At 38.7% G+C, this 22,776-nt stretch overlaps 1 protein-coding gene across 8 annotated transcripts in view; it reads left to right on the top strand.

Moving 5' to 3' along the window:
* Nucleotides 1–22,776, top strand: part of LOC110464301 — a 78,214-nt gene that overhangs the window by 39,021 nt on the left and 16,417 nt on the right. For 6 of the 8 annotated variants that reach the window (XM_021519445.1, XM_021519447.1, XM_021519446.1 and 3 more), the window contains 4 exons: nt 11,639–11,837; nt 15,538–15,605; nt 19,801–19,926; nt 21,973–22,056. In XM_021519445.1, coding sequence (XP_021375120.1) covers nt 11,664–11,837; nt 15,538–15,605; nt 19,801–19,926; nt 21,973–22,056 — 452 coding nt within the window. In that variant the 5' untranslated portion in view covers nt 11,639–11,663. Of the gene's footprint in view, nt 1–836; nt 978–2,044; nt 2,128–11,638; nt 11,838–15,537; nt 15,606–19,800; nt 19,927–21,972; nt 22,057–22,776 lie in introns of those variants that run through there. The other 2 variants (XM_021519449.1, XM_021519450.1) reach the window with 2 other exon arrangements.

Genomic DNA, 22,776 nt, shown 5'->3' with positions numbered 1-22,776 from the left:
AAATTTATTATGGTTTATAATGGCAAATGATACTTTGAATATTACATGTTAATAACTTGATTGGAATTATAACCTTGAGTTGACAGTTTGATACTTTGAAAATTTTGAGCCAGCCCTACCCCCAAGGGCTGTAGGGTGGGGCCCAAAGGAGTCAGTGTGCTAAAATTTCTTCATTTTCCTTGTTTAGAATCAGAGGTGCTAGTTTCAAATACTTTTTAGTCTTAAATCTGTATGCTAGATATTGAATAAGGTGGTTTTATTGTTTTTTGTCACTTTGAATGATATTTCTGTACATGTTAAACACAAAATCAACTCTCTGTATGAATATATCAGGTGACCGTTAAGGCCCATGGGCCTCTTGTTGATTTTATTTTCGTTTTTCAATATTTCAAAAGAAAGATTTATCATAAAATAGTAGCTTATATTAGTAAGTATGTAATAGACAGAATAAAACATGCCTTTTTCCATATCACACCCAGTATCAACCCGAGACTGCAATATCAGCCCAAGGGCCGAGGCCCGAGGGATAATATTAGACGAGGGTTGATACTGGGTGTGATATGGAAAAAGGCATGTATTATTCTCTGTTTATTGACTTATACTTCAAAGTAGTAAAATACAGTCTATGTACATAATAAACTACAAAAAATGCTACATTTTGTCATATTACATACATATATATTCAGACAAATAAACCCAGAACTATTTCGTACATTTTGTTAAAAGAAAACATGTGAGCATGGCCAGAAGCTAGTCACTACCGCTGTCTGAAAATAACACCATAGGCCGTTTCCTTGAGGCAAAGTGATTATTAACCTGAATATTCCTTTGACCAGATATCTGTAGAAGAGGAAGCAAATTCAGAACCATTTGACGACAAAACGTTATCGTACACGTAACAGTGTGTGGCGTGTTTGTTATTGTACAGGATATTATACAAGTGTTTTAGTGTTTTGGGGTTTTCTTCTGCAATTGAGGTAAATCACAATTACTAAGTCGATTTTTGTACCAGCATTATCTGGTTGGGTGGTGATCCGTTGTCGTATAAAGACTGTTTTCACTAGATTACTACATAATCACAAAAAGTGCTTGCAATTACGTCATTTTATTTGTTCTTTCCACTTAACGATGTACACCACTGAGAAAATCAAAAAAATAGTGTTTTTTTTTTTTTTATATGCATTTTTCGAAAAGGAGTTAATGGCATAACAGATGATAACAACAAATTAAATGTCCGTGTGTTCGTTTTTTCGCTTAAATCGATAATTGATCAAAGATACCAATTTAACATAGTATGTGTTTTATGTGCGTGTTTTTTATTTGGTTTTGACCATTTGCAAATCAAATTCATACAATATATTCCAAGTGTGTTATCAGATATATGCAGAATTGATAAAACAGTATTTTCTTCAAATTATATAAGTACACCTTCTTAATCCGAGGCTTTTAATTCAGAAAAACGATTTAGATAACCTCTACCCCTTATTTTATAGAAAAGCGATTTAGATTACCTCTACCCCTTATTTTTAATAATAAAAAAAAAATACTCACTATTCTTCTAACTAATGTGTTTCTCGTTGTTATACAAATACCAATAATGTATAATTTTCTCGTTATACAAATACCAATAATGCATAATTTTCCTTTTTGTTGCATATTGTTTTCATCATGTTGAACATTATAGAGTTGTATAGCAGAAATGAACTTGCTACAATTAAAAATGCCGGCACAATGCCGATTTAAGTGATCAATCTAGTGCCAAAAAGGTGAAACTTTGGCCTGTTGTAAAGAGCAAGAAATACACATAATGGCCACCTAATTGGTCATTTTTAAAGTTCTTATTAAAGAAGTTCTAGAAGTTCTAGTTCTATTTACATCAAATACTTTTGCATTTTAGTTATGGAATTCAAATATCAAAATGGGGGCCCATGTTTCAATGTATAAACACACAGCATACACAACTCAAAGATGTGAGATAATCGTGAAATATGTACTATCTCCTTCCGGTTTCTCTTTCAATAGGCAGAAAAAAACCGTCCTCCAAAGAGTCTAATTGATAAAAAACTGCACACCATACTTCAATGAATGATTTGTTGTATACCGGAGTGTGTCCACGAGTTATTCTCAGTGAGTAATCTGAACAAAACATGTATATATGTAAGCTTATACATCAGTTATATGATTTTATACTTATACATCGTAATCAATAGGCAATACATAGATAATCTAATCAAAACATAAGTAATGTAATCTATTTATAATAATACATAAGTAATGTAATCTAATTATAATAATACATAAGTAATATAATCTATTTATAATAATACATAAGTAATGTAATCTATTAATAATAATACATAAGTAATGTAATCTGATTATAATAATACAACAGTAATGTAATCTAATTAAAATAATACAACAGTAATGTAATCTAATTATAATAATACATAGGTAATGTAATCTAATTAGATTACATTACTGTTGTATTATTATGATTAGATTACATTACTTATGTATTATTATAATTAGATTACATTACTGTTGTATTATTATAATTAGATTACATTACTGTTGTATTATTATGATTAGATTGAAAGGTTTCCTTTTAAATTACTATTCCAGTTTCATTTCTTTTGTATTGTACTATACAATACTACAGTTTGTTGATTCAACAAAAGTCGGTGAGATGTGACCTGTTTAACTACTGAATGATAGAATAGTTCTGGATTTTTTTTTAATTGAAAGTTATCTGAAAAAAAAACCATTACATAACTATTGGAAGAGAAAAAAACCCATTACATAACTATTGGAAGAGAAAAAAAACCACTGTCAAACTAAAAACACTAATCAATCCATTCATATAAATTCTAAAATTTTGTAAGAGCATAGTTGCGACATTGGAAAAAAAATAGCAGTATTACTAGTCAGTGAAAATTCCGTTATGCGAAGGATCAGACATGAACTTAGGCAAGTCTGCAGGAGCTGACAGAGTACTGGGGGATTCCCAGAGTGCGTAATGACGTAAGAGAAATAATTGATTGATATAGGCAGCCAATGGGTGGTGTTGTATTCGAAGGTTATACGTACAAGTACATATACTTCATGGAAAACATACAGCCTTTAGCTATCACGCTGGTCATACGAGTAATACACTTGCGGTATGGTAATTTATCTTGCGGCTTAAAGTTGTCGAGCGGAACAATTGAGAGATGATGTATATTCGTTTGATTTCCTCCTAATATCTTGATGCTATCTTACAAACTTGCATATGTATTTTCATTGATTACTTCTCTATACATTTGCGTAATCTGAAGTCATACCATACCATATTTGCAATGTAAACACCTGTATTTGTTTACACTTTGGTTCAGTTTCGTATATTGTGTCATGATTTCGTCAGTTCCTTCGTCTATTGTCACGAAGATGAAGCTGTCACACGACATACATACTTATCACAACATTCGGTTATTTGTTTTACAACGCTGGTTATTGTGACCAACTTGCAAATGGGTCAAAATCTTGTTCAATAACTTGTGAAGTGTCATTTTCCGTAATGTATCTTGCGGTTAAAAAATGATTTCGTAATACCATGTGCGGTTTTGAGTTATGCATTCAGCGGTGAGAAATGAATCATAAATTGACACATTCAGAAAACTGCAGAACTATATACACATAAATTATACGTCTCTATACTGCGTTACAACATCAATGCATTGCGATGAAAAGTTCGAAATTCCGTGGTGCTGGGAGAGTAATTCTCCACTATTTGCTCTTATTTCAATTGAGCTACAGTACATGTTTTACTCTCTGCATCAAACACACATTTATTTACACCTGGAGGAAGGTGTAATTGGTACTGTAACTTCCCTATTGTTTTGCCCAATACCAAATATCTGTTCTGAATAACAATGTCCGGATGGTTGCATGCTCTAAAACTTCCGTTAATGCACTTAACTTCCCTACGCAGTTGTGACACCGGATGTATGTCTTAGTTATGGATGATATGTTTTCAATAGAGCATAACATGAGTATCCCAACAGTATATCTGATTTCATCTCCATTTTTGCAGAGCTTAACAGAAAAGTGTCTTAATTTCGCTGTGTAAAACATTACGTTTTTCATATCTAGAGCAGAATCTGCATTACATGATTCAGCTGTGTCAGAATTCATACACGACAGACAACACCTGGTAACGTTTCCTAGTTCCATGTGTCTGGTGTTGCCCGTTACACGACAGACAACCTCTGGTAACGTTTCCTAGTTCCATGTGTCTGGTGTTGCCCGTTACACGACAGACAACCTCTGGTAACGTTTCCTAGTTCCATGTGTCTGGTGTTGCCCGTTACACGACAGACAACCTCTGGTAACGTTTCCTAGTTCCATGTGTCTGGTGTTGCCCGTTACACGACAGACAACCTCTGGTAACGTTTCCTAGTTCCATGTGTCTGGTGTTGCCCGTTACACGACAGACAACCTCTGGTAACGTTTCCTAGTTCCATGTGTCTGGTGTTGCCCGTTACACGACAGACAACCTCTGGTAACGTTTCCTAGTTCCATGTGTCTGGTGTTGCCCGTTACACGACAGACAACCTCTGGTAACGTTTCCTAGTTCCATGTGTCTGGTGTTGCCCGTTACACGACAGACAACCTCTGGTAACGTTTCCTAGTTCCATGTGTCTGGTGTTGCCCGTTACACGACAGACAACCTCTGGTAACGTTTCCTAGTTCCATGTGTCTGGTGTTGCCCGTTACACGACAGACAACCTCTGGTAACGTTTCCTAGTTCCATGTGTCTGGTGTTGCCCGTTACACGACAGACAACCTCTGGTAACGTTTCCTAGTTCCATGTGTCTGGTGTTGCCCGTTACACGACAGACAACCTCTGGTAACGTTTCCTAGTTCCATGTGTCTGGTGTTGCCCGTTACACGACAGACAACCTCTGGTAACGTTTCCTAGTTCCATGTGTCTGGTGTTGCCCGTTACACGACAGACAACCTCTGGTAACGTTTCCTAGTTCCATGTGTCTGGTGTTGCCCGTTACACGACAGACAACCTCTGGTAACGTTTCCTAGTTCCATGTGTCTGGTGTTGCCCGTTACACGACCGACAACCTCTGGTAACGTTTCCTAGTTCCATGTGTCTGGTGTTGCCCGTTACACGACAGACAACCTCTGGTAACGTTTCCTAGTTCCATGTGTCTGGTGTTGCCCGTTACACGACAGACAACCTCTGGTAACGTTTCCTAGTTCCATGTGTCTGGTGTTGCCCGTTACACGACAGACAACCTCTGGTAACGTTTCCTAGTTCCATGTGTCTGGTGTTGCCCGTTACACGACAGACAACCTCTGGTAACGTTTCCTAGTTCCATGTGTCTGGTGTTGCCCGTTACACGACAGACAACCTCTGGTAACGTTTCCTAGTTCCATGTGTCTGGTGTTGCCCGTTACACGACAGACAACCTCTGGTAACGTTTCCTAGTTCCATGTGTCTGGTGTTGCCCGTTACACGACAGACAACCTCTGGTAACGTTTCCTAGTTCCATGTGTCTGGTGTTGCCCGTTACACGACAGACAACCTCTGGTAACGTTTCCTAGTTCCATGTGTCTGGTGTTGCCCGTTACACGACAGACAACCTCTGGTAACGTTTCCTAGTTCCATGTGTCTGGTGTTGCCCGTTACACGACAGACAACCTCTGGTAACGTTTCCTAGTTCCATGTGTCTGGTGTTGCCCGTTACACGACAGACAACCTCTGGTAACGTTTCCTAGTTCCATGTGTCTGGTGTTGCCCGTTACACGACAGACAACCTCTGGTAACGTTTCCTAGTTCCATGTGTCTGGTGTTGCCCGTTACACGACAGACAACCTCTGGTAACGTTTCCTAGTTCCATGTGTCTGGTGTTGCCCGTTACACGACAGACAACCTCTGGTAACGTTTCCTAGTTCCATGTGTCTGGTGTTGCCCGTTACACGACAGACAACCTCTGGTAACGTTTCCTAGTTCCATGTGTCTGGTGTTGCCCGTTACACGACAGACAACCTCTGGTAACGTTTCCTAGTTCCATGTGTCTGGTGTTGCCCGTTACACGACAGACAACCTCTGGTAACGTTTCCTAGTTCCATGTGTCTGGTGTTGCCCGTTACACGACAGACAACCTCTGGTAACGTTTCCTAGTTCCATGTGTCTGGTGTTGCCCGTTACACGACAGACAACCTCTGGTAACGTTTCCTAGTTCCATGTGTCTGGTGTTGCCCGTTACACGACAGACAACCTCTGGTAACGTTTCCTAGTTCCATGTGTCTGGTGTTGCCCGTTACACGACAGACAACCTCTGGTAACGTTTCCTAGTTCCATGTGTCTGGTGTTGCCCGTTACACGACAGACAACCTCTGGTAACGTTTCCTAGTTCCATGTGTCTGGTGTTGCCCGTTACACGACAGACAACCTCTGGTAACGTTTCCTAGTTCCATGTGTCTGGTGTTGCCCGTTACACGACAGACAACCTCTGGTAACGTTTCCTAGTTCCATGTGTCTGGTGTTGCCCGTTACACGACAGACAACCTCTGGTAACGTTTCCTAGTTCCATGTGTCTGGTGTTGCCCGTTACACGACAGACAACCTCTGGTAACGTTTCCTAGTTCCATGTGTCTGGTGTTGCCCGTTACACGACAGACAACCTCTGGTAACGTTTCCTAGTTCCATGTGTCTGGTGTTGCCCGTTACACGACAGACAACCTCTGGTAACGTTTCCTAGTTCCATGTGTCTGGTGTTGCCCGTTACACGACAGACAACCTCTGGTAACGTTTCCTAGTTCCATGTGTCTGGTGTTGCCCGTTACACGACAGACAACCTCTGGTAACGTTTCCTAGTTCCATGTGTCTGGTGTTGCCCGTTACACGACAGACAACCTCTGGTAACGTTTCCTAGTTCCATGTGTCTGGTGTTGCCCGTTACACGACAGACAACCTCTGGTAACGTTTCCTAGTTCCATGTGTCTGGTGTTGCCCGTTACACGACAGACAACCTCTGGTAACGTTTCCTAGTTCCATGTGTCTGGTGTTGCCCGTTACACGACAGACAACCTCTGGTAACGTTTCCTAGTTCCATGTGTCTGGTGTTGCCCGTTACACGACAGACAACCTCTGGTAACGTTTCCTAGTTCCATGTGTCTGGTGTTGCCCGTTACACGACAGACAACCTCTGGTAACGTTTCCTAGTTCCATGTGTCTGGTGTTGCCCGTTACACGACAGACAACCTCTGGTAACGTTTCCTAGTTCCATGTGTCTGGTGTTGCCCGTTACACGACAGACAACCTCTGGTAACGTTTCCTAGTTCCATGTGTCTGGTGTTGCCCGTTACACGACAGACAACCTCTGGTAACGTTTCCTAGTTCCATGTGTCTGGTGTTGCCCGTTACACGACAGACAACCTCTGGTAACGTTTCCTAGTTCCATGTGTCTGGTGTTGCCCGTTACACGACAGACAACCTCTGGTAACGTTTCCTAGTTCCATGTGTCTGGTGTTGCCCGTTACACGACAGACAACCTCTGGTAACGTTTCCTAGTTCCATGTGTCTGGTGTTGCCCGTTACACGACAGACAACCTCTGGTAACGTTTCCTAGTTCCATGTGTCTGGTGTTGCCCGTTACACGACAGACAACCTCTGGTAACGTTTCCTAGTTCCATGTGTCTGGTGTTGCCCGTTACACGACAGACAACCTCTGGTAACGTTTCCTAGTTCCATGTGTCTGGTGTTGCCCGTTACACGACAGACAACCTCTGGTAACGTTTCCTAGTTCCATGTGTCTGGTGTTGCCCGTTACACGACAGACAACCTCTGGTAACGTTTCCTAGTTCCATGTGTCTGGTGTTGCCCGTTACACGACAGACAACCTCTGGTAACGTTTCCTAGTTCCATGTGTCTGGTGTTGCCCGTTACACGACAGACAACCTCTGGTAACGTTTCCTAGTTCCATGTGTCTGGTGTTGCCCGTTACACGACAGACAACCTCTGGTAACGTTTCCTAGTTCCATGTGTCTGGTGTTGCCCGTTACACGACTGACAACCTCTGGTAACGTTTCCTAGTTCCATGTGTCTGGTGTTGCCCGTTACACGACAGACAACCTCTGGTAACGTTTTCTAGTTCCATGTGTCTGGTGTTGCCCGTTACACGACCGACAACCTCTGGTAACGTTTCCTTGTTCCGTGTGTCTGGTGTTGCCCGTTACACTACCGACAACCTCTGGTAACGTTTACTAGTTCCGTGTGTCTGGTGTTGCCCGTTACACTGACGACAACCTCTGGTAACGTTTCCTAGGTCCGTGTGTCTGGTGTTGCCCGTTACACTACTGATAACCTCTGGTAACGTTTTCTAGTTCCATGTGTCTGGTGTTGCCCGTTTGACATTGAGTTTAGTTAGGTTTTGTTTTTACTTCTAAATTGTTAATAGAACGATAATTCATATAAAATAAAACCAAATATACTACTTAGACCACGGTAGTACATGTTACATTCTTCAAATGACCGATAACACCGCATTAATATTATGTTAGACCAACAGCTGTAATTAAGGTACAGTTAGGACATTTCAATATGGTACAGTTGTATGCCATGTTAGATATGTTTCTTTTTTATACAGCACTCTCTAGTTTGAAGTATATCATCATTATTTATTTCAGCTTCATTTATTAAATTAGCAAAATGTCAATAATATTCGGTCAATAAGCATAATGAACATACATATACCATCGTTGTGTTTTTTGTATTAGCCGAATGGCTTTCCTTTATCTTTTATCTGAAAGTACGCAAACAGTCAGGGCTAACATTGGCATACGCTCACCTTCTGACAGTAACTGATGTACTATTTCCAACACTTATTATCCCCCGCTTTCACCGAAACAGGGGATATTGATATGGGTCTGTCTGTCTGTCTGTCTGTCCGTCTGTCCGTCTGTCTGTCTGTCTGTCTGACTGTCCGTCTGTCTGTTGGTATTAACCGCATCGGATTCGTTGCCATAGCTACCACACGGAGGGTTCTGATTGGTCGAAATTTAGATATTGTTAGATTTTGATGAAATTTTGTGTATATATGGATATTAGGCCTAGGGGACTGCGAATAAAACCGCATTGGTTTCGTTACCATAGCAACCACACGGAGGCTTCTGATTGGTCGAAATTAAGATATTGTTAGATTTTGATGAAAATTTGTTTATATGGATATTAGGGGACTGCGAATAAAACCGCTTTAGTTTCGTTACCATAGCAACCACACGGAGGCTTCTGATTGGTCGAAATTTAGATATTGTTTGATTTTGAAGAAAATTGGTATATAGGGATATTAGGGGACTGCGAATTTAACCTTCTACTTCTAAATGGTACTGACCAACTTCAACAATTTGAAGATAAAATGTCAGACGAGGATGAAACATGGAAAGAGATTGTTTTTAAAAGATACGAGATGGTCTAATTTGCTTTTGAAAAGTGACGGTTGAGGGCTGATTTGAATAATTCTGTTATGGGGCTCGAAATAATGTCAGGTGGGAATTTGTTCCACTCGGGTATAGTTCGAGGGAAGAATGATGCCGTTCTGGTCTGGGGTTTTGAGTGGGGAATTTGATACGAAAACTGGTGGTTTGTTCGGGACTTTCTAACTATAAAGATTAATCTGTCTGATTTTACGATAGCGACTTTCTGGTTTACAATGTTATGAAGCATGGTCAGACGAGCATCTCTACGTCTATCTGCTAGAGGGCGCAGCTTTAGGTGGTCCAACATTTCTGACACACTGGAGGTACGATGGTTGTACCTGTGTTTATTGAGCACATAGCGCTGTCCTTCGCTGGACCATTTCCAACTTGACAATATTTGTTTGGGTGTGAGGGTCCCATACTGTACAGGGATTTGTATGCCAGTACTTTGGCTGATGTTCAGCCAATTTTAAGATTTCGTCTTAAAAAGCCTAGCGTAGAATTTGCTTTTGGGCAAATAGTGTTTATATGTGAATCCCGTTTAAGGTCAGATGATAGTGTTACGCCCAGATACTAGGCCTGACTAAGATGTTCCAGTGTGTCCATGTTAAGTATAATTATGGACTATTGGAGTTTTGTTTTTAGTCACCGACAACACATTGCATTTGTTTGGGTGGAAGATCATTTTCCATTATTTTCCCAGAACGCTAGTTTGTCAAGATCTTTTTGAAGTGTTTCAGCATCACTGTTTGACTTGATAACTAGATATGCAATAGTGTCGTCTGCAAATAAACGGATTATAGCATTTAGACCCACAGGGATATCGTTTATAAAGTAAAGAAATAAACTGGGTCCCAAAACTGACCCCTTGGGTACCCCGGAATGGACATCGACAAACTCAGACTTCTCCCCTTCAACTACTACTGTCTGAGTTCTACCGGTCAGGAAACTCTCGATCCAGTTTGCGACATTTACACGTAAACCATAATGTTTTAGTTTATGGTTTAGGAGAGAATGACTGACCTTGTCGAAAGCCTTAGCAAAGTCCATTATAAGGATATCTGTTTGGCGTCCCTCATCAAGATTCTTTGAGATGTCATCCACAAATTCAAGAAGTTGGGTTTCGCATGATCGCGATTTGCGAAAACCGTGTTGGAACGGATACAATATGTTATGGGTATCGGCATGGGTCATGATAGTTGGGACCACAATGTGTTCCATAATTTTGCTACAGAATACAGGTCAGAGATATGGGCCTGTAGTTTTCTGGGTGAAATTTTGGACCATTTTTATAAGCAGGTGATACATTTGCAGATTTCCAGTCTGAAGGCACTGTGCCTGTTTCCAGTGACTGATTACATATTAGGGTTAAAATCGGGGCTATTTCTGTTGCAAGCTCTTTTAGTACTCTTGGTTTGTTAGTACACAACCCCCCTACCCCCACCTCCACACCACCAACATTCCCCTCCCAAATACATACACACACACACACACAATCCCCCACCCCCACCAACATTCCCCTCCCAAACACATACACACACCAAAAATCACTCTTACTCCCACCTCCACCCCACCAACATTCCTCTCCCAAATACATACACACACACACAATCCCCCTACCCCACATCCACCCCACCAACACTTCCCTTTCAAACACACACACTATCCCCTTACCTCCACCCCATCAACACACCCCTCCCAAACACATACACACACCCACAATCCCCCTACCCCCACATCTACCCCACCAACACTCCCCTCCCAAACACATACACACACACACAATCCCGCTACCCCACATCCACCCCACCAACATTTCCCTCCCAAACACATACACACACCCACGATCCCTCTTACTCCCAACTCCACCCCACCGACATTCCCCTCCCAAATACATACACACACACACACAATCCCCTACCCCCACCAACATTCCCCTCCCAAACACATACACACACCAAAAATCACTCTTACTCCCACCTCCACCCCACCAACATTCCTCTCCCAAATACATACACACACACACAATCCCCCTACCCTACATCCACCCCACCAACACTCCCCTTTTAAACACATTCACACACACACTNCCCCCCCACCTCCAACCCACCAACATTCTTCTCCTAACTTTTCCATTCAGAGTATTGATTAATTCTCTTTTCCGCAGATCGTGATTATAAAGATTGTTGACCATGCCTTCCTCTGCCCAGAAGAGGACTGTCATCCTCGCCGTCGTCATTGTGGTCTGTACACTACTCGTACTACATCAGAGTCAGAATTATGACTTCCAACAAATAATAGGTTCGGAACAGAAAGTTCTTCACTTTTTGCCCAAGAAGAAAACGTTCTTGACATGGCCAATGGAGGTAAGTACTATTAGTAAAATGATAAAACATCTCTTACTAGAGATAATATAAAACATTTAATATGATTACAGCTGTTTGGTATTTAAGAATCAACAATTAATTTAGAATTTATTATTATATGCATGAACATTTCTCGCAATCACATTGTTCGGATCCTATACAAATGACCAGTCCTCAAAAACTCATGTAGACTGGTTATCCGGTGAATTCATTCACCGGAACATGTCGTAGCGCATGCGCAGTTAGACTGGAACGCGATCTGTCAGATGACATTAGAAGAACGTTTCTCCTCCGTTAGGAAAATAACCAAAACTCTTAGAGGATAAAGATGCTGTTAACGTAAAAAAAAGGGGCCATTGAACAAGAAGTACATGTCCCCCATGCTTATCTTAAGAAAAAGAATCTAGACGATGCCTTCGAAAGCTACAATGCTGAACTGTTGTATTCAAACCAGGCTTAATTTTACCAGAGACGTATAATACGTCTCTGATTTTACACGGATGCTCGCGTACAAACATCAGAACCTGTGGTTTTGTTTTGTTTTATTTTATTGTTGAAGCATATAATAAAACAGTTATGGGCTTTTGTGCTGGTAAAAATGATGTGATATGAACCTCAGTCAATATCACTCTTTCAGGTTCATATCACATCATATTCACCAGCACAAAAGTCCATAATTGTATAATAGACTCGACAATTAATTTGGAATTAAATAGACTCGACAAATGACTCGACAATTAATTTGGAATGTAATAGACTCGACAATTAATTCAAACATTCGCTGTCAGTAAAGCCATTCAGTGGCGGATCCAGAGACCTATCTTGGGGGGTTTCCAAATTTCCTGGGGGGGGTTTCCATGTGGGGAAAAATTGAGGAAAATGGTGAAAATACATNGGAAATTGGTGAAAATACATGATTTTTAAAGAAAATTATCAGACTTGGGGGGGTTCCTGAAGCCCAAAAAAACCCTCTGGATCCGCCACTGACATTTATCACATAATGAGTCTGTTATCCAGTGAATTCACCCGTGTAATATTTTTACATATGTCACTAGTGAATATACCCTGGAGCGTTTTTCATTGGCTGTGCCAGTCAGAAATCGATTGTGACGTCATAATATGGACAATGACGTGACGTCATAAATTGTGAATAGCCCAACAAAATGTCTGTCTGTTTGATTAACCCTCTTTATTTTGGCTTTAAAACCTGTCAAACTGTAAGTTTTCTGAGTTATGTGATACAAAGTATTTTGTGTTATGTAGTTGTTTCATGTTTGTCTGAATGATGGGATGGATTTTCCCGAAAAAGAAAGATTTAGTTGTCCTTACTGTTGGTATGGTTTTGCTCTATATATGTGTTTGATTTGTATTTGAAACTTAGTAGCGTAATGTGTATGTACACATACAAGTTAAGTGAAATGTACAAAAAAGCACTACTCAAAAATCGTTTGGCTAGATGAAGCTTTCACATGTTTTTGGTCTACAAATTAGGATACTTCTGAAAGAACATCTATATAGTCTGAGGGTACATTACAGGATTTTAACCAGATGCCTGTCATGTGTGTCATGTCTGTACAGCCCATCAATGTTGTATAGGCCTCGTAAAAATAAAAACTCCTAAGACTCGTTTCATAAAATCTCATATGAAATGAAAACTCATTTATAATACTAAAAATCGAGAAGGCCTATACAACATTGATGGGCTGCTTAAGTTCATACCGTGATGATAAAATCACAGACATGACACAAATGACAGGTATCTGGTTAAAAACCTGTAATGTACCCTCAGACTATATAGATGTTCTTTCAGAAGTATCCTAATTTGTAGACCAAAAACATGTGAAAGCTTCATTTAGCCAAACGATTTTTGAGTAGTTCTTTTTGCGGTAATTAAGTAGATATTCAGGAGAATATATTTTGTACATTTCACTTAACTTGTATGTGTACATACACATTACGCTACTAAGTTTCAAATACAAATCAAACACATATATAGAGCAAAACCATACCAACAGTAGGGACAACTGAATCTTTCTTTTTCGGGAAAATCCATCCCATCATTCAGACAAACATGAAACAACTACATAACACAAAATATGAAAAAGAGAAGAAAAAAAACATTACTGACACTGATGTGAAAGCATATATCCTCTTTAGCTGGATACGAGGCAAAGGTTTCTTTTTTTCCTTTTTTTTTCAACGAAAGACTGATCTGATTATTTACCAAAATGAATAGATATATTAAATTTAAAGTGTGAGTAAATCTTACAAGATATCTACGGTCGAAGCAAATTTCAAAAACTGCGTTTAAAGATTAACCCGCAATTGAAACAGTAAAGCATACCCTTCGGCCGGCTGGGAGCTGAGGACTATTTGTTAAAAAAGTGTCTTTTGATTGTATACCATGTGAATCTAAACGTAAATATGTCAGGTTTGCGTGAATTTTCAGTTGTATTATCTACGATCAATACGAACTTCCAAAAATGAGCATAACAATGATTGATGTTTGGTGTACTTTTCTCATGTTTGTGTCTTGATAAAGGGATGAGATGTCCGAAAATTGGACGAACCGTAAGCACTGTCGCTATTTCTTCTTTGTTATATAGTAGAAAACTAAAATGTATTGAAAATAAAGTGAAAATAAATACACATTGTCAATAAATAAATGTGTTTTCAAGTTAAAGTCCTGAGGACCTTCCATACAATACAAGTTGTTTAGTTACCTCACGTAGTTACAGACGTATGCCGAGGGTGAGGATGGCAAGCCTATTGTTGACCTTGTCGTCTACACCAAGTCAAGGTCAACAGGTAAATTAACACTTCTTAGCAAGGCGGTTGGGAATATTGATTATAAAAGGTAACATTTTACACTCAATATCGGACTTATCCTCCGTATCACAATTCCATGGCATTAAAACGATTTTTGATAGAAAGAAAATACCTATGTGTAGTTTGTATTGCCGTCTTGTTTTAGAGCCGATTTGCGGTCATAATATAAACACGCAGTACGATCACGTTGTCCTTACTGCACTATACGGCTATATAATCCATTAATGGTTCATTAGTTCAATGCAAACGATTGAGACATTTCCCGATATATAGATGCCTATAAAACTATTGATAACGTCACATACGAACAACTTAAGATCGCAACAGATTATTTATATTTAATTAGTATTTTGAGTAAGTTGCAATAAATCTCACAGTAGACAGACATAATAAACACTGTCATGAACCATATCAAAATAAAACATCTGTCAAAATGCACTTAAACGTCATCGACCATGGTATACTTTACAAACGTCTTGAGTACTGTTATGGAGTGACTGATACCGCACTATGCTGGATACAGTCTTATCTGAGTGAACGACGACAGTGTGTACCATTGGGTGTACCATTGGGTGGTCGGGTGGTGCAATGGATAGCGCACTTGCTTTTCACCAAGGCGACCGGTGTTCGATCAGACGTGAAAAAGTTGGGGGTCACATGCCCGACCACGTAGGTTTTTTACCGGGTACTCCTGTTTCCTCCCACACTAACTTGATTTTTTGCAGTTGATATCGTTTTTGCTATCATTGTTTGATGTTTTCGTCGTGTATTTGTATTTGTTGTCGTTATTTGTTGTCGTTGACGTTGTTATTGCAGTTATTCTCTTTGTAAAGCAAAAACAATAATGCAAAAATGAATTTTGATTTTATAGAACCCCATTCCAGAAACAGCTACCCTCCAGAAATTGAACCTTGAAAAAATATCGGAGTTTTATTTCAGGTAAGTGTCTTTTTGAAAGAATGTTTAATATTTTGTCTATAAACAATGTACAGATATAGATAACAACTATTTCTATATATTATATATATAAAGATATTGACGGCTAACTGACAAATTTACTAACACATGGTTTCGACAAATGGAAATTGGTTAAGACTAAAGACATGTTTACGGTCGTTGTCATGACCTCATTGGGAAATATTTATTTCAGTGTGCAACATGCATGAATGTCGGTTTTTATCAGCCCACCAATATTTTTGAGGAAACGTATTGAGGTATTGGGACCGTCCGTCCGTCCACACTTTAGTTTCAGCAACATTATTTGCTCAAATATTGTTCGATTTTGTTGAAACTTGGTATGCATGCACATCTATCCGAAGACTGAGGCTAAGTTTGAAATTGAGCATACTCCGCACGTGCTTAATAATAAGCATAATGTGCTCTGCTTTGTCAATTTCCAAACTTTAGTAACCGCAAGATAATTTGCTTAAATATCAATTTAAGAAGAAACTTGAAGAAACTTTTTTATTGAAGAAACTTGGTATGCATATATAATGTGCGTTATTCATAAATACAGTCTTAGTTCGAAATTCAGGAAAAATCTATCACAAAGGCAGTACACGGGCGAATATTGCAAGCTCTGTAGTACAATTGTTAGACATACTAGCTTGCCCCGTGGTTTCATTGGCACTACCCCGGTTCTCGGTTTGACGACGTCACATTACTTGAATCTGACCTACATGTAAATGTACACCTTGGGTGTCGTCAGTAATGCAGAGGCCGCTTACCCTTCTGGCAAAACTTGTCTTGTTCTATTTTACTTTTTCATGTAAATCTTGTTAATCTTTCCTTTTGTACTAGTTCTACTGATGCAGATTTTGAAAAAAGGTTTTTGTTCACTCATATTGATTGTTGACCAACAAATATGATTTGTACATGAGATACTTCGTTTTGTCATTAGAAACTTTCCCGTTCGTCATCATAACCTTCAAAAAATTGTTCAAACACCGAACTCCAATTTTTGAAGGTTATGTACATGTATAATATTTGTCATTCAGTGTTATTATATGCATGAACATTTCTCGCAGTCACATTGGTCGGATCCTATACATGTGACCAGTCCTCAAAAACTCACGAGACTGGTTATCCGGTGAATATCGATTACTAAATATAGCCTATATGTAAATTCCCCGGAACCTGTCGTAGCGCATGCGCAGTTAGACCGGAACGCGATCTGTCATATGACAATAGAAGATGGCTTCTGGCGAAAGTTTCTCCATAGTTACATCAGAAAATTACCAAAACTATTCGCAGAGAAAGATGCTGTTAACATAAAAAGGCCATTGAACACGCAGTGCGTGTCCTCCATGCTTATCTTAAGGAAAAAACCTTGACGATGTCTTCGAAAGCTACGATGCCAAACTGTTGTATTCAAGACTGGCTGACTTTTACACGAAGGCTCCTTCTAGTAAAGGTGAACTATACACAGTTTTATTGTTGAAGCATATAATAAAACAGTTACGGGCTTTTGTGCTATAATATAATGCTAAATATGATGTGATAAGAACCTGAACAAATGATATTGACCTCGGCTTCGCCTTGGTCAATATCGCTTTTTCTGGTTCATATCACTTCTTATTATTTTTTCATATTATTCCCGACAACTGATTCACCAGGAGTGCATCACGTGTCCACCGATAAAAACCGATATTGACTTGGAGCGCATGATTTTTGTTTAAGGACTGGGTGTTTCTAAAAATAGAATTATGATGTGTCTCCAAACAATGCACCGTCCCCCTTCCGAAGCTTTTTTTTTTTTTTTTTCCAGATTGCCTACATTAATGTTTTGTAAAATAATAAAACAATTATAGCCTTTAACTTCGGTTAATACCTGGATTTATCGACCCGAGAAAAGATATATTGATCTCGGACTGCGTCCTCGGGCGTTATATCTTTTCTCGGGTCGATAAATCCAGGTATCGACCTCAGCCAAAGGCTATAATTGAATATTGATGGTTAAGGTGAAGGAATAGGTGTCATTTATAAAAAAATAATGTCATATATAATGCATCCATGTAGATGAGTACGACAATCAAGCTGAACTATTTGGGAAAGATATTAAATTATACAATTATGAAAATTTGTAATGGTGTATAAAATGTGATATGAACCTGAAAAAGTTATATTAACCGAGGCAAAGTAGTTTTTTTTATTTCACCGAAGTAGGGATAGAGATGGAATATGAAATAAAGATTCTACTTTGTCACTAAAGTGTAACTATATTTCACCGAAGTAGGGATAGAGATGGAATATGAAATAAAGATTCTACTTTGTCAATAAAATGTTACTTTATTTCACCGAAGTAGGGATAGAGGGGTGCATTACGAGAAACTTATTACACGGGTGACCGGAAGTGGTATCAGAGGGATTTGGAAATTATCACACATGCAAAAATACTGATTTTTCGAGAAGACATAACATAAGATGTTCATAATATACGTTTGAACCAGCCACCACCTACCTGGAGGAATATTTCAAAATGAAGTTTACAATTTGTTTGACTATTTTGCTTAGCGTCTCTTGCATGCATGCTGACGATTGTGTTGATGATATGTAATCTAATGTAGTTATTCATCCAGACATTATCATAAATATAAAACGAACTTGTGTGCCAACTTCAGGTCATTCCACCATGGCCAGACTTCTCTGTAGCCTTAAGTGCTATACTGTTACTGAATGTAGCTGACAAATAACAAATTATCGATTATGCATACAAACCATTTCGTTTAAATTGAGATCAAGCCGTCGTATTAAAGCTCGCATTAATAATCAGCTCCGGAAATCGATCAACTCCTATAGACACGTAGACCTATACAATTCCTACATCAAAAGTGTATTGACCTTTCCTCCTCAGCCGTACTATTCCGCCATGTGGTGACTAACCAAAACATTGTTGACTCATGTTACTTAATCATTTGCAGGTCACATACAGGTTACAAAAGCTAAAAAGGAAGGTTGATACACCTTCATTTTTCAATAATTGTGATTTGGAGAGCTACATGTATATAAACATCATAGAGATTAGATTATATTACATAGTTTATCTGATGAATATCAAAAAGCGAGATAAATACGCGAACTTAAGATATTCTTATTATAAACATGTTTTATATTTCACAGTTAATTGATAAAATATAAACATTATTTAGTATTACCTCAAAATGCCATATTGCATTTGGCTCGCATCTCGAACCTTTGGAAACACCACGTAATGAAAAGGCAGATTGCGACGTGGCTTTATCACTACCATTTAATGATTTTAACGTCATCTGTTTTATACATTAAAACACTAATAACAAAGTTTCTGAGATCACCTTGGTAAATACTTTGAATTAATGCGAGACAACAAATTACGCTTATTCGGGTGGTCGGTTGGTGCAATGGATAACGCATCTGCCTTTTACTAAGGCGGGCGTGGTTCGATCGGCGGACGTGACAAGGTATGAGGTCACCTGCCCGATCGGGTGGATCCCCCCTCAACACGCTAACATCCGGGCCAACAAGAGTGATTAACATAAGTTGAAATAACTTGTTTCATAATTGTTATAAACTAAATAAAGTGTATTTTAAATTACGCTTTATAAAACCCATAATCGGTAAGTCGTGTCTTACCTATAGAAAATGCCATCGAGACGAGTTTGTCCTGTCTTCGGATGTGTCATTTATGCAATACCTATATTTATTTACTGTAACGCGAAGACAAGCTTCAATGCATTACATGATAGGAACCTTGTAAAAACCCTTGCTATAAGATTACATTGTAACTCAGCCAACACGAAAAATTGCCATAACAATATAACAAGTTTTAAATCTCTTTCTTAAACAGTTTCTTAACAATTCTACAATACATTAAAACTGTTAAAAAGGTAAACATGTATATGTCACTAAACATAGCCGCTTTTATTAATCAAGTTGTCGTTTTCTTAGATTTTAAAGTTCGTTCTATGTCAAAATTTCGACCATTTACTTGCTTCAATAACATCTTCTGTGTTGAAAAGTACTTAAGAATGTAATGATAACTCATCTTCTGTTTCACAGGTAAAAAACATAAATTGGTGGACATGATATAAAGTTGAAATATTTTCTACAATGAAAAATAAATGTTTTGTTTTATTTTGCATTGTTATAATTACAGCTATGTGAACACCCTTCAAGTGTTTTGTCCTGTGAAGACGGTTTATGGAGGAGTTAAGTTGGGTTGGTACACATGTAGTGTGGTCAGGGGAAACAACTCTAAATCGTGTGTGGCATATATGATAACGTAAGTATGAATATATCCACCGGTGAATATCATAAACAATAACGTGATATTTCAAATTGTATATCTCATATAATTTATCGCTTTTCCTCCTCCGTATTTTTATCATATATAATATATCACTTTTCCTCCTCCTCCTCCTCCTCCTCCTCCTCCTCCGTATGCGATGCGGGCATTACATGACCACATTTACTTTATGATACAGACTATTCATTATAGAAAGATTAATACACAGAATGTAATTGATTTCAAATTTGTGTGAGGGTTTACACCATCGACGATACGTTTATATATAAAGCCAAGGACTATCATAAATACACGCATTATTGACTATACGCAAATATACTTTTTTTTGTGTGGATCAAATACGAGAAATGATATACCTTGTAATTACCAGGACACATTTGTGACCAGGTTATGGAGTTATACTGGGATCAGATTGCCCGCCTATCCATCCACCTGTCCGTCTGTGACTCAATATTGTGCAAGCAGATGGTGTGTTTCCCGCCCGGGGGGAGGGGGGATGTGTCACGGCCAAATATGGGAAATTTGAGACAAATCTTTCAATCCTTTCCGTACGATTGGAGGAGTTTAAACCACATTTACTTTAGAGCACCTATGGGCCAGATGGACTCAGTTTTGTATAAACAGATAGTGTGGCCGTTTCAGGGACTGACGGATGCGCCCATAAATCGGAGATAAGGAAAAGTCTTTAAAATACTTTCTCTTCAGTTAGGATTAATTGATTGTGCAAAGGGGAGTCAATTTGGTGTTTTAATAGCAATACTAGTCTCCAGCCCATGCGCAATGCGTCATAGGGAAACCGGGTATTGAACACACTTGAGATCCCCATTCTATTACCAGATATTCACACATGGGACATTGTGAGACAAATACAAATGAACATCCGTGCTGCCAGGATTGTCCCTTCCGTTGGTCTGTCCCTATACAAGAAGACATAGCATAGCGCTCATAACGTGGAAAGAGATTTGGTTCCCCAATGCTTGACATGAAGAAATGAATATGTCACTAAGATTAGCCCAGTGTTAAGCCCTGCCCAGGAAGGTTGCTGGACATAAACACAATTATGTTGTCAGGGGATTCTAACATAGGGAAGGTTGTTCCCCCACCCTTATACATATATACAAAAGGATCATTTGGCCTCTGGGGACAAAATTAGGTCTTTACCCGAAAAAAATTGTAGCGTAACAATAACATCAGAATTGTAACGATCACAATGGTATATTTTCGTATTTTCATTTCATCATATTTTATTGACAAGATGTCATAGTCAATTGTATAGAATAACAGGCAAAGCCTATATAAATTCTCTCCGTCAAATGACCAAAGTGGAATGAACAATGAGACATAATATTTTAGACATGTTGGAAATGAAAACATTTACACAAAATAATTTATATTAACACAAGGCTAAGGGGAAGTAACTCATGAAGGAAACATCTTACACACTTCATACACACTTACACACACATACAAGTACATTTTGTATATGTACAAATACAATTATTTCAGCATATATATGCACTATCATAGACAGATATTGGCAGACTTAAACCAAAAGTCCATGTGCATATATTGCACGGGTCACTGCTACCAACAACTGTTACAATTAAAAATAATAAAATAATTTAATACATATAAAGTGTAATTATTTACAATGTCAAGATAAGTACATGTAATAGTCAGTAGTCATGCTCAACTTGAATCTCTTGGATGGAATATAGAAACAGTATATTTTTGTGGTTTAACATGTACATCGTGGCTTGAGTATTGTAACGATCACAATGATATACTTACGTATCTATGACTATACAAATCGAACGATTCCACAAGGTATCATGAGCAAACGGTATCGTTCTTATGTGGATTACAGTGATGTGTTGTAATAGGTAAACACTAGAAAAATGATATAAACGAATGCATTTACCATCAAACAATGCTGTCTATGTGAACTTGACTTAAGCATAAAAAATACCACAGAAGTAATGTCGCTTGAAATATGGTCTCACTCTTCACATTTTAATACAGATCCAGCGACAACAGCGTCAATAACGCCTTTTTTGAAGAGCTGAAGCAAGACTACCAATGCGAGAAAAACGTATTGTTAAAAAGGTTGTTAAAACATCAAAATTTGAAAACGTATGTCTTTTAGTGTATGCCTGTCTTGTGTATGTTTAATTTGTGTATGCCTGTCTTGTGTATGTCTGTCTTGTGTATGCCTGTCTTGTGTATGCATGTCTTGTGTATGCCTGTCTTGTGTATGCCTGTCTTGTGTATGTCTATTTTGTGTATGCCTGTCTTGTGTATGCCTGTCTTGTGTATGCCTGTCTTGTATATGTCTGTCTTGGGTATGTCTGTCTTGTGTATGTCTGTCTTGTGTATGTGTGTCTTGTGTATGTCTATTTTGTGTATGCCTGTCTTGGGTATGCCTGTCTTGGGTCTGTCTGTCTTGGGTATGCCTGTCTTGTGTATGCATGTCTTGTGTATGCCTGTCTTGTGTATGTCTGTTTTGTGTATGTCTGTCTTGTGTATGTCTGTCTTGAGTATGCCTGTCTTGTGTATGTCTGTCTTGTGCATGTCTGTCTTGTGTATGTCTATTTTGTGTATGCATGTCTTGTATATGTCTGTCTTGTGTATGCCTGTCTTGGGTATGCCTGTCTTGGGTCTGTCTGTCTTGGGTATGCCTGTCTTGTGTATGTCTGTCTTGTATATGTCTGTCTTGTGTATGTCTGTCTTGTGTATGTGTGTCTTGTGTATGTCTATTTTGTGTATGCCTGTCTTATGTATGCCTGTCTTGTGTATGCCTGTCTTGTATATGTCTGTCTTGTGTAT

The sequence above is a fragment of the Mizuhopecten yessoensis genome, unplaced genomic scaffold, assembly GCF_002113885.1.
Source record: "Mizuhopecten yessoensis strain PY_sf001 unplaced genomic scaffold, ASM211388v2 scaffold10983, whole genome shotgun sequence".
NCBI lineage: Eukaryota > Metazoa > Mollusca > Bivalvia > Pectinida > Pectinidae > Mizuhopecten > Mizuhopecten yessoensis.
This window is presented reverse-complemented; position numbering and strand designations above follow the sequence as displayed.